The sequence below is a fragment of the Heterodontus francisci genome, chromosome 4 (assembly GCF_036365525.1).
Source record: "Heterodontus francisci isolate sHetFra1 chromosome 4, sHetFra1.hap1, whole genome shotgun sequence".
Lineage (NCBI taxonomy): Eukaryota > Metazoa > Chordata > Chondrichthyes > Heterodontiformes > Heterodontidae > Heterodontus > Heterodontus francisci.
In genome coordinates this window covers 153,969,933-153,983,239 of record NC_090374.1, presented here as the reverse complement: position 1 = coordinate 153,983,239, position 13,307 = coordinate 153,969,933, and the positions used below count along the sequence as shown (strand labels likewise).

Below are 13,307 nucleotides of genomic sequence, written 5' to 3'. Positions count from 1 at the left end.
CAGAGAAAGAGCAGGAAGGCAGCGCAGGTGTCCCCTGCGGTCATCTCCCTCCAAAACAGGTATACCATTTTGGATACTGTTGAGGGAGATGGCTCACCAGGGGAAGGCAGCAGTAGCCAGGTTCATGGCACCGTGGCTGGCTCTGCTGTTCGGAAGGGCGGGAAAAAGAGTGGAAGGGCTATAGTCATAGGGGATTTGATTGTAAGGGGAGTAGATAGGCGGTTCTGTGGTCGAAAACGAGACTCCCGAATGTTATGTTGCCTCCCAGGTGCACGGGTCAGGGATGTCTCAGATCGGCTGCAGAACATTCTGAAAGGGGAGGGTGAACAGCCAGTTGTCGTTGTGCACATAGGCACCAATGATATAGGTAAAAAACGGGATGAGGTCCTACAAGCAGAATTTAGGGAGTTAGGAGCCAAGATAAAAAGGAGGACCTCAGAGGTAGTAATCTCAGGATTGCTACCAATGCCACGTGATAGTCAGAGTAGAAATGAAAGAATAGTCAGGATGAATGCGTGGCTTGAGAGATGGTGCAGGAGGGAGGGGTTCAGATTTTTGGGACATTGGGACCGGTTCTGGGGGAGGTGGGACTATTACAAATTGGACGGTCTACACCTGGGCCGGACTGGAACCAATGTCCTTGGGGGTGCTTTTGCTAACGCTGTTGGGGAGGGTTTAAACTAATGTGGCAGGGGGATGGGAACCAAATGAGTTCACTGGACAGTAAGGAGGTAGTAACGAAAGCCTGTAAGGAACTAGATAATGAAGTCAGCGTGACTAAGGGAAATAGTAGACAGGGAGCAGTTGATGAAAGCAAAGGGACTGGTGGTCTGAGGTGCATTTGTTTTAATGCAAGAAGTGTAGTAGGTAAGGCAGATGAACTTAGGGCCTGGATTAGTACCTGGGAGTATGATGTTATTGCTATTACTGAGACTTGGTTGAGGGAAGGGCATGATTGGCAACTAAATATCCCAGGATATCGATGCTTCCGGCGGGATAGAGAGGGAGGTAAAAGGGGTGGAGGAGTTGCAGTACTGGTCAAAGAGGATATCACAGCTGTGCTGAAGGAGGGCACTATGGAGGACTCGAGCTGTGAGGCAATATGGGCAGAACTCAGAAATAGGAAGGGTGCGTTAACGATGTTGGGGCTGTACTACAGGCCTCCCAACAGCGAGCGTGAGATAGAGGTACAAATATGTAAACAGATTATGGAAAGATGTAGGAGCAACAGGGTGGTGGTGATAGGAGATTTTAATTTTCCCAACATTGACTGGGATTCACTTAGTGTTAGAGGTCTAGATGGAGCAGAATTTGTAAGGAGCATCCAGGAGGGTTTTCTAGAGCAGTATGTAAATAGTCCAACTCGGGAAGGGGCCATACTGGACCTGGTGTTGGGGAATGAGCCCGGCCAGGTGGTTGAAGTTTCAGTAGGGGACTACTTTGGGAATAGTGATCACAATTCCGTAAGTTTTAGAATACTCATGGACAAAGACGAGAGTGGTCCCAAAGGAAGAGTGCTAAATTGGGGGAAGGCCAACTATACCAAAATTCGGCAGGAGCTGGGGAATATAGATTGGGAGCAGCTGTTTGAAGGTAAATCCAAATTTGATATGTGGGAGGCTTTTAAAGAGAGGTTGATTAGCGTGCAGGAGAGACATATTCCTGTGAAAATGAGGGATAGAAATGGCAAGATTAGGGAACCATGGATGACAGGTGAAATTGTGAGACTAGCTAAGAGGAAAAAGGAAGCATACATAAGGTCTAGGAGGCTGAAGAAAGACGAAGCTTTGAAAGAATATCGGGAATGTAGGACCAATCTGAAACGAGGAATTAAGAGGGCTAAAAGGGGTCATGAAATATCTTTAGCAAACAGGGTTAAGGAAAATCCCAAAGCCTTTTATTCATATATAAGGAGCAAGAGGGTAACTAGAGAAAGGATTGGCCCACTCAAGGACAAAGGAGGAAAGTTATGCGTGGAGTCAGAGAAAATGGGTGAGATTCTAAACAAGTACTTTGCATCGGAATTCACCGAGGAGAGGGACATGACGGATGTTGAGGTTAGGGACAGATGTTTGATTACTCTAGGTCAAGTCGGCATAAGGAGGGAGGAAGTGTTGGGTATTCTAAAAGGCATTAAGGTGGACAAGTCCCCAGGTCCGGATGGGATCTATCCCAGGTTACTGAGGGAAGCGAGAGAGGAAATAGCTGGGGCCTTAACAGATATCTTTGCAGCATCCTTAAACACGGGTGAGGTCCCGGAGGACTGGAGAATTGCTAATGTTGTCCCCTTGTTTAAGAAGGGTAGCAGGGAAAATCCAGGTAATTATAGACGTCAGTGGTAGGGAAGCTGCTGGAGAAGATACTGAGGGATAGGATCTATTCCCATTTGGAAGAAAATGGGCTTATCAGTGATAGGCAACATGGTTTTGTGCAGGGAAGGTCATGTCTTTCCAACTTAATAGAATTCTTTGAGGAAGTGACAAAGTTGATTGATGAGGGAAGGGCTGTAGATGTCATATACATGGACTTCAGTAAGGCGTTTGATAAGGTTCCCCATGGTAGGCTGATGGAGAAAGTGAAGTCGCATGGGGTCCAGAGTGTACTAGCTAGATGGATAAAGAACTGGCTGGGCAACAGGAGACAGAGAGTAGCAGTGGAAGGGAGTTTCTCAAAATGGAGAGGTGTGACCAGTGGTGTTCCACAGGGATCCGTGCTGGGACCACTGTTGTTTGTGATATACATAAATGATTTGGAGGAAAGTATAGGTGGACTGATTAGCAAGTTTGCAGACGACACTAAGATTGGTGGAGTTGCAGATACTGAAGGGGACTGTCAGAGAATACAGCAGAATATAGATAGATTGGAGAGTTGGGCAGAGAAATGGCAGATGGAGTTCAATCAGGGCAAATGCGAGGTGATGCATTTTGGAAGATCCAATTCAAGAATGAATTATACAGTAAATGGAAAAGTCCTGGGGAAGATTGATGTACAGAGAGATTTGGGTGTTCAGGTCCATTGTTCCCTGAAGGTGGCAACGCAGGTCAATAGAGTGGTCAAGAAGGCATACGGCATGCTTTCCTTCATCGGACAGGGTATTGAGTACAAGGGTTGGCAGGTCATGTTACAGTTGTATAAGACTTTGGTTCGGCCACATTTGGAATACTGCGTGCAGTTCTGGTCGCCACATTACCAAAAGGATGTGGATGCTTTGGAGAGGGTGCAGAGGAGGTTCACCAGGATGTTGCCTGGTATGGAGGGCGCTAGCTATGAAGGGAGGTTGAGCAGATTAGGATTATTTTCATTAGAAAGACGGAGGTTGAGGGGGGACCTGATTGAGGTGTACAAAATCATGAGAGGTATAGACAGGGTGGATAGCAAGAAGCTTTTTCCCAGAGTGGGGGATTCAATTACTAGGGGTCACGAGTTCAAAGTGAGAGGGGAAATGTTTAGGGGGGATATGCGTGGAAAGTTCTTTACGCAGAGGGTGGTGGGTGCCTGGAACGCATTGCCAGCGGAGGTGGTAGACGCGGGCACGATAGCGTCTTTTAAGATGTATCTAGACAGATACATGAATGGGCAGGAAGCAAAGAGATTCAGACCCTTAGAAAATAGGCACCATGTTTAGATAGAGGCTCTGGATCGGCGCAGGCTTGGAGGGCCGAAGGGCCTGTTCCTGTGCTGTAATTTTCTTTGTTCTTTATCCTACCAAAGTGGATACTTCAATTTTTTTCACATTATATTCCATCTGCCATGTTCTTGCCCACTCACTTAGCCTGTCTAAATCTCCTTGAAGCCTCTTTGCATGCTCCTCACAACTCACATTCCCACCTAGATTTGTGTCATCAACAAACTTGGAAATATTACATTTGCTCCCCACATCCAAATGATTGATACAGATTGTGAACAGCTGTGGCCCAAGCACTGATCCTTGCAGTATCCCAGTAGTAACAGCCTGAGAATGACCCATTTATTCTTACTATTTCTGTCCATTAACAAATTTTCAATCCATGCCAGTATATTGTCCCCAATCTCATGTGCTCTAACTTTATTTACTAATCTCTTGTGTGGGACCTTATCGAAAGCATTCTGAAAATTCAAATACACCACATCCACTGGTTCCCCCTTATCTATTCTGCTAGTTACATCCTAAAAAACTCCAAAAGGTTTGTCAAACATGATTTCTCTTTCATAAATCCATGTTGACTCAGCCCAATCCTGCCATTATTTTCTAAGTGTCCAGTTATCACATTCTTTGGAATAGATTCAAACATTTTCCCTCCTACTGATGTCAGGCTGACAGATCTGTAGTTTCCCGTTTATTCTCTTGCTCCTTAAATGGTGGGATTACATTTGCTACCTTCCAATCTGCAGGAACCATTCCAAAATGTATAGAATTTTGGAAGATAACCACCTATGCATCCATTATCTCTACAGCCACCTATTTCAACATTCTGGGATGTAGATTATCAGGTCCAGGGGATTTATTAACTTTCAGTCCTATTAATTTCTCAAGTACTAATTTTTTACTAATAGTAATTTTTTTCAGTTCTCCACTCTCGCTAGTCCCTTGGTTCTCTAGTATTTCTGCAAGGTTTTTTGTATCTTCCTCCGTGAAGACAGACACAAAGTATTTATTTAGTTGATCTGCCATTTCCTTATTTCCCATTATAAATTCTCCTGTCTCTGCCTCTAATGGGCCCACATTTGTCTTTGCTAATCTTTTCCTTTTTACATATCTATAGAAGCTTTTACAGTCCATTTTTATGTTTCTCGCTAGTTTTATTTCATATTCTATTTCCTCTTTCTTTATCAGTTTCTTGGTCCTCCTTTGCTGAATTCTAAAATGCTTCCAATTTTCAGGCATACTACTTTTTTGGAAACTTTATAAGCCTCTTCCTTTGATGTACAAAATTGTGAGGGGCCTGGACAGAGTGGGGGTGAAGGGTCTATTTACCTTAGCAGAGAGGTCAGTGACGAGGGGCATAGATTTAAAGCGATTGGTAGAGAAATTAGAGGGCAGATGAGGAAAAACCTTTTCAACCAGAGGGTGGGGGGGGTTCTGGAACTCACTGCCTGAAAGGGTAGTTGAGGCAGAGACCTTCAACTCATTCAAAAGGTGTCTGGAAATGCACGTCAAGTGCCGTAATCTGCAGTGCTATGGACCAAATGCTGGACGGTGGGATTAGAATAGGTGGATCGTTTTTCGGCCGGCACAGACACAATGGGCCAAGTGGCCTCTTTCTGTGCCTTAAACTTTCTATGATTCTATGATTCTAATACAATCTTTAACTTCTCTTGTTAGCCAGAGTTGGATCACTTTTCCTGTTGTGTTTTTGCACCTCAAAGGAGTGTATATTTGTTGTAAACCATGTATTAATTCTTTAAATGCTAGCCATTGCCTGTCTACCATCATACCTTTTAATGTAATTTCCCAATCTACCAGAGCCAACTTGCCCCTCATACCTTCGTATTTTTCTTTGTTTAGATTTAAGACCCTAATCTCAGATTGAGCTACATCACTTTCAAACTTAATGTAAAATTCTATCATATTATGGTCAATTTTCCCCTAAGGCTCCTTTATAACACGATTATTAATTAGCCCTTTCACAATGCACAATATTAGATGTAAAATAGCCTGTTCTCTAGTAGTTGGTTCCTCAACATACTGTTCTAGAAAACCATCTTGTATACATTCCAGGAATTCGTCCTCCATGGCATTGCTGCTAATTAGGTTTACCCAGTCTACATGTAGATTGAAATCCCCCATGATTATTGTATTATACTTTTACATGCACATCTAATTTCTGATTTATACTGGTTTATACTTGGCCATGTGAGCCGCATGGAAGATGGCAGGATCCCAATGACACATTGTACAGCGAGCTCGCCACTGGTATCAGACCCACCGGCCGTCCATGTCTCCGCTATAAAGACGTCTGCAAACGCGACATGAAATCGTGTGACATTGATCACAAGTCGTGGGACTCAGTTGCCAGCATTCGCCAGAGCTGGCGGGCATCCATAAAGACAGGGCTAAATTGTGGCGAGTCGAAGAGACTTAGTAGTTGGCAGGAAAAAAGACAGAGGCGCAAGGGGAGAGCCAACTGTGCAACAGCCCCGACAAACAAATTTCTCTGCAGCACCTGTGGAAGAGCCTGTCACTCCAGAATTGGCCTTTATAGCCACTCCAGGCGCTGCTTCACAAACCACTGACCACCTCCAGGCGCGTATCCATTGTCTCTCGAGATAAGGAGGCCCAAAAGAAAAGAACTGGTGCCCTACATTACCACTACTGTTTGGTGGCCTATAAATAACTCCCACCAATATTTGCTGCCTCTTGCTGTTTCTTAGCTCCACCGAAACTGATTCTACATCTTGAACTTCCAATCTAAGATCCTTTCTCAATAATGTACTGATCTCATCCTTTATTAACAGTGCTACCTCACCTCCTTTTCCTTTTTGCCTATCCTTCCTAAATGCTGAATACCCTTGAACATTCAGTTTCCAGCTTTGGTCACCCACAACCACATCTCCATATGGCAATTAGATTATACCCATTTACTTCTATTTGTGCCGTCAATTCATCTACATTGTTGCAAATGCTGCATGCATTCAGATAGAGAGCCTTTAATTTTGCCTTTTTAACACTTTTCCACAATTTGACCCTATTTGATGCTGTCTTTTGTTTCCGCTGCCTTCCAATTTCGCTTACTACTTTTCTTCCTACCATTACCAGCTTTGTTTCTCTCCTGTCTGAAATCCCTCTCAGGTTCCAATTCCCTGCCAAGCTAGTTTAAGCCCTCCCCAACAGCACTGGCATATCTCCCTGCGAGGATATTGGTCTCTGTCCTGTTAAGGTGTAACCTGTCCTCCTTGTACAGGTCCCACCAGCACCAGAACCAAATGCCTCAGAAATCTAAAACCCTCCCTCCTGCACCATCTCTCCAGTCACGCATTCATTTTCTCTATCCCCCTACCTCCTATTTCTGTACTCACTAGCATGTGGCACTGCGAGTAATCCTGAGATTACTTGCCTTTGAAGTCCTGCTTTTTAATCTCTTTCCTAGCTCTCTAAAATCTGCTTTCAGGACCTCATCCCACTTCCTACCTATGTCATTGGTACCGATGTGAACTACGACCTCTGGCTGTTCACCCTCCCCCATAAGAATGTCTTCTCTTCCCAATCCTGCACTATCATTCCCAGAACCCTCCAAGCATCCATCCTTGATCCACTCCTCCTTTTTCTTTACATCTTTAAGCACAATTGAGCAGGGCGAGCATGTACCAATAAAAAGTAAGCATGCAAATTTCCCTTGACAAACTGCTGAGGGCATATGGGGCTAAAAAATCTTTGTACCCAAATTTGAGGCATGTCCCCTGTGCCTGAATGTATAGGCTTGAGGTGTAGCTAATATTGGGCCTTGGGCCTCATTATCATCAAACTAGCAAGCTGCAAACACCTAATGGCCATCTCACTGAAGAAGAGGTCGCATAATTCAGGCTGCTGCACCCCCAGAACTGGCCCTCAGTAATCTCTTATAAGGGACTGGCAAAAGGGTGCAATCAGGAAAGTAGTGAGGGGACCAGGAGTTGAGGCCATTAGCAGAGGAGGGCAACTGAAAGAGGGAGTGATCGGAACAGGGGTGACCATGAAGGGAAACCATTTGAAGAGGGGTGATCAGAATGGGTCAATTGGGAGGGAGGATAATGGTTGCCGGGATCGGGGGAGCAGGGGTGGCACAGTGGGGCAATGTCACTATTGGAGTGGGAAGTGAGCAGTGTCTGGCAGCGGTTGGGGGTGGGAGGAGCACTCCTGCTGTTTCTAGTTTTACATTCAGATAAGTATTTTTAACAAACGCATCCTGGAATTTATGCTAAGTTGAAATGATGCTCTAGTAATGAATGGCATTTGAAACTAAGCGTTTCACACCACAACTAATAAATTGTGTGACAGATAAATTATTGTAATCAGTGATCTTTTCCAGTATGCAGTCAAATGGCATATCCCTAATTTAACAGCAGCTGCCAATAAAGGATTCCTCAGAGCTCGTCAAATAATATCTGTGAGTGCATTCCATTGAATATTTTTGTATGCTGGTACATTTTTCAGTTTCCACTCCTGCCATTAGGTGTTGGATTTTAATTGACTTAAATGAATTAATTTTAATTTACTTCAACTAATTTTAATTAATTTGCCAGATGTGGGTGTCGTTGTCAAGGCCAACATATATTGTCAATCCCTAGTTGTCCTTGAGCAAATTCTTCTTGAACATCTGCAGTCTGTGTGGTGAAGCTGCTCACAGTGTTGTTAGGTAAGAAGTTTCAGGATTTTGGCCCAGTGATGATCAAAAAGCGGTGATATATGTCCATTTATAAAGTATTTATTAAGCATTACTGAGATTCACCCAAGTGGTTTTGCTGTTGCAAAATTAAAATTGATCCAGACTATTTCTAAATATTAACATTTTTTAGCATTAACAATTTTGCTCTGTTACCTTGCAATGAACATATTGAAAGACAAACAAGGTAGTGTAACCAGAAAAAGCGTATTCTTTTGCAAACTGACAAATTAATCTTGATTTCATTTTCTGCACTGACAGTTATTATCTTACAAAAAAAATCACATCAATCTTTGCAGGTACTGTTAAGTGTGTCTTCTCACAGCAACAGTAACTGAGTAAAATAAACACTTAAGATCATCGTGACATATCATTTGTGAATGGAACAGTGTTTAAGGTCTCTATAGGAACAAGCTGTTTAACACATTCATGCCAAACCCATCAAACTCAGAACTGAAAGTGGAAGCACACAATTTTCTCATTCTCTAATGTAAAGGGAACCGGATGTCTCACTAGGTTAACATAAATGAACCTATCTTTCACCTTCGAGTCCAAATGAAGTCCAGGTTGATGCAACTTCCATGTCGTCAGGACTTCACAGCCAATAAATTATTTTGAAGTCACTCTTGTTACACAAAGGCAGCAGCTGATCTTTGCTCGGCAAAGCCCATAAACAAAAAATGAGATAAAAGATCAGTTGATATTTACAAGGCAACACAAAAGCAAAATACTGCGAGTGCTGAAATCTGAAATAAAATAGAAGATGTTGGATATGCTCAGCAGATTAGATTAGATTAGAGATACAGCACTGAAACAGGCCCTTCGGCCCACCGAGTCTGTGCTGAACATCAACCACCCATTTATACTAATCCTACACTAATCCCATATTCCTACCAAACATCCCCACCTTTCCCTATATTTCCCTACCACCTACCTATACTAGTGACAATTTATAATGGCCAATTTACCCATCAACCTGCAAGTCTTTTGGCTTGTGGGAGGAAACCGGAGCACCCGGAGAAAACCCACGCAGACACAGGGAGAACTTGCAAACTCCACACAGGCAGTACCCGGAATCGAACCCGGGTCCCTGGAGCTGTGAGGCTGCGGTGCTAACCACTGCGCCACTGTGGAGAGAGAAACAGAGTTAATGTTTCAGCTCTGTGACCTTTCATCAGAGGTTCTGCCAGACCTGCTGAATATTTTCAGCATATTCTGTTTTTATTTCAGATTTCCAGCAAGTGCAGTATTTTGCTTTTGTACTACTGTTTAATTCACCGCCACTTCTCTCCCAGGAATGGCCACCTTGAAGAAATTCTGCTCATCTCTCCGATAGGATTTCTGTTTGTCTCTTTAACCTTATTCACCAATGTAATCTCTACAAGATCCTGCCAACAGCAAATGAGATAAAAGAACCAGTTAAACAGTTTTACTGCCATTGATTGTGGCATAAATATTGTCCAGGATATCTCACTACGCTTCCTCCAGTATCACCATGAGATCTCTAAGATCCACCTGAACAGCTAGTCATTACTCTGATAATGCAACAAATCCTTGATGCTCTATTAAATGTCAGCCGAGATTATGTATTCAAGCCCTGCAGTGAGACAGGAAACCATGATCTTTATCACTCAGAAACAAGAATGTTGGCACTGAGTCATGTTGGCATAGCTACACATGATGGGAAAATATCTTGTCTGCATTTACTTATTTTTGTGGGCAACACTGGCTACACTTATTGCCCATCTATGTCTGTGCTGAGAAGGTGGTGGGGGCCATCAAAGCTATCTGCTTCAACCACACCATGTGGGAGTGAGTTCTACATTCTCACTCCCCTCAGTGTAAAGAAATTCTTCCAAAATTCTTTATTTAATCTGTTAGTGATGATCTTTATGCTCCCTTATTCTGGACTCCCCCATAAGTGGAAACAGTAACTCAACATCACCCTATTGAGCCTCTTCTTAATTTGAATGACTGCTTTTGGTCTCTTGCTAGTCTTCTCTTTTCCAGAGAAAGAGTTGCAACCTGTACAACCTTTCCTGACAGTTGCTTCTTCTCAATTCTGGGAATAGCCATGTTGGGCTTCAATATGCTTTTTTTCCAACAGGTGAAAAAACAACAACACCAGGAGAAGCAACACCAACACCAGGTGAAAAAACAACCACACCAGGAGAAACAACACAAACACCAGGTGAAAAAACAACAACACCAGGAGAAACAACACCAACACCAGGTGAAAAAACAACAACACCAGGAGAAACAACACCAACACCAGGTGAAAAAACAACAACACCAGGAGAAACAACACCAACACCAGGAGCCACAACTCCAGCACCAAGAGAAACAACACCAACACCAGGAGAGACAACACATACACCAGGAGAAACAATACCACCAGGAGATACAACACCAACACCAGGAGATACAACTCCAGCACCAGGGGGAGAAAAACAGCAACACCAGGAGAAACAACACCAACACCAGGAGAAACAACACCAACACCAGGAGATACAACTCCAGCACCAGGGGGAGAAAAACAGCAACACCAGGAGAAACAACACCAACACCAGGTGAAAAAACAACAACACCAGGAGAAACAACACCAACACCAGGTGAAAAAACAACAACGCCAGGAGAAACAACACCAACACCAGGAGACACAACTCCAGCACCAAGAGAAACAACACCAACACCAGGAGAGACAACACATACACCAGGAGAAACTACATCAACACCAGGAGAAACAACACCAACACTAGAAGAAACAACATCAACACCAGGAGATACAACTCCAGCACCAGGGGAAAAAAAACAGCAACATCAGGAGAACCAACACCAGGAGAAACAACTCCAGCACCAAGAGAAACAACACCAACACCAGGAGAGACAACACATACACCAGGAGAAACAACACCAACACCAGAAGAAACTACATCAACACCAGGAGAAACAACACCAACACTAGAAGAAACAACATCAACACCAGGAGATACAACTCCAGCACCAGGGGAAAAAAAACAGCAACATCAGGAGAACCAACACCAGGAGAAACAACTCCAGCACCAAGAGAAACAACACCAACACCAGGAGAGACAACACATACACCAGGAGAAACAACACCAACACCAGAAGAAACTACATCAACACCAGGAGATACAACACTAACACCAGAAGTAACAACACCAACACCAAGGGGAAAAAAACAGCAACATCAGGAGAACCAACACCAGGAGAAACAATACCACCATGAGAAACAACATCAACACCAGGAGAAAAAACACCAACACCAGGAGAAACTACACCAACACCAGGAGAATCAACACCAACACAAGGAGAAACAACACCAACACCAGGAGTAACAACACCAACACCAGGAGAATCAACACCAACACAAGGAGAAACAACACCAACACCAGGAGAATCAACACCAACACAAGGAGAAACAACACCAACACCAGGAGTAACAACACCAACACCAGGAGAATCAACACCAACACAAGGAGAAACAACACCAACACCAGGAGTAACAACACCAACACCAGGAGAAAAAACACCAACACCAGGAGAAACTACACCAACACCAGGAGAATCAACACCAACACAAGGAGAAACAACACCAACACCAGGAGTAACAACACCAACACCAGGAGAATCAACACCAACACAAGGAGAAACAACACCAACACCAGGAGAAACAACACCAACACCAGGAGAAACAACACCACACCAGAAGCAACAACATGAACACCAGAAGGAACAACACCTGGAGAAACAACACCAGGAGAAACAACACCAATGCCAGAAGGAACAACACCAACACCAGAAGCAACAACATGAACACCAGAAGGAACAACACCAGGAGAAACAATATCAGGAGAAACAACACCAACATCAGGAGAAACAATATGAACACCAGAAGAAACAACACCAGGAGTAACAACACCAACACCAGGAGAATCAACACCAACACAAGGAGAAACAACACCAACACCAGGAGAAACAACACCAACACCAGGAGAAACAACACCACACCAGAAGCAACAACATGAACACCAGAAGGAACAACACCAGGAGAAACAACACTAACACCAGGAGCAACAACACCAGAGTGGTGCAGTGGTTAACACTGCAGCCTCACAGCTCCAGCGACCCAGGTTTGGTTCTGGGTATTGCCTGTGTGGAGTTTGCAAGTTCTCCCTGTGACCGCATGGGTTTCCGCCGGGTGCTCCAGTTTCCTCCTACAGCCAAAGACTTGCAGGTTGATCGGTAAATTGGCCATTGTAAATTGCCCCTAGTGTAGAATTGAGGAAAGCTGGGGATGTGGTAGGGAATATGGGATTAATGTCGGATTAGTATAAAATGGGTGGTTGTTGGTCGGCACAGACTCAGTGGGCTGAAGGGCCTGTTGCAGTGCTGTATCTCTCTATGACTCTATAATACCAGGAGAAAAAAACACCAGGATAAACAACACCAAAACCAGGAGTAAAAGTATCAACACCAGCAGTAACAGCAATAGCAATCCCAATAACAGGAGTAAAAACACCAACACCTGAAAAAACAGTATGAACACCAGGAGAAGCAACATCAACACCAAGAGGAAAAACCACCAGGAGAATCAACACCATGCCAGGAGAAGCATCACCAACACCAAACAACACACTTTAACAAGGATGTCAAGGCCTTGGAAAGGATGTAGATGGCTGTCACACACACCAGAAGTGCAATGATACAAACTATGGACTAACACTGAAGAGTTATGAAAACCTGACTTAATCTTTAAAAAATGAACCTTTTATTTTTAAAAAGTGAACAATGGTCCCAAAATGGACACTGAAGGAAAAGGTACCTTTGTGTATTCAAGCTGTCTGACAAAGACAAAGGACAAATCTCCAAAACTAAGAAGTATCAATTGCACCCCATCCTAAAACATTCCAGAATTGAATGTTTTCTTCTGAAACAAGGAAAGTG

The 13,307-nt window shown here is 43.7% G+C and overlaps 1 protein-coding gene across 1 annotated transcript; it reads left to right on the top strand.

The window, feature by feature from the left end:
• The first annotated feature begins 10,413 nt into the window (after positions 1-10,413).
• Positions 10,414-11,304, top strand: LOC137368834 (G-box-binding factor-like). The gene has a single exon (XM_068029038.1). The coding sequence runs from the start codon at positions 10,414-10,416 to the stop codon at positions 11,302-11,304; it is 891 nt and encodes a 296-aa protein (XP_067885139.1).
• The last annotated feature ends 2,003 nt before the right edge of the window (positions 11,305-13,307 follow it).

Excerpts from the sequence above, each read along its gene's own strand:
- LOC137368834 (XM_068029038.1), top strand. The coding sequence starts at position 10,414 with ATGTTGGGCTTCAATATGCTTTTTTTCCAACAGGTGAAAAAACAACAA.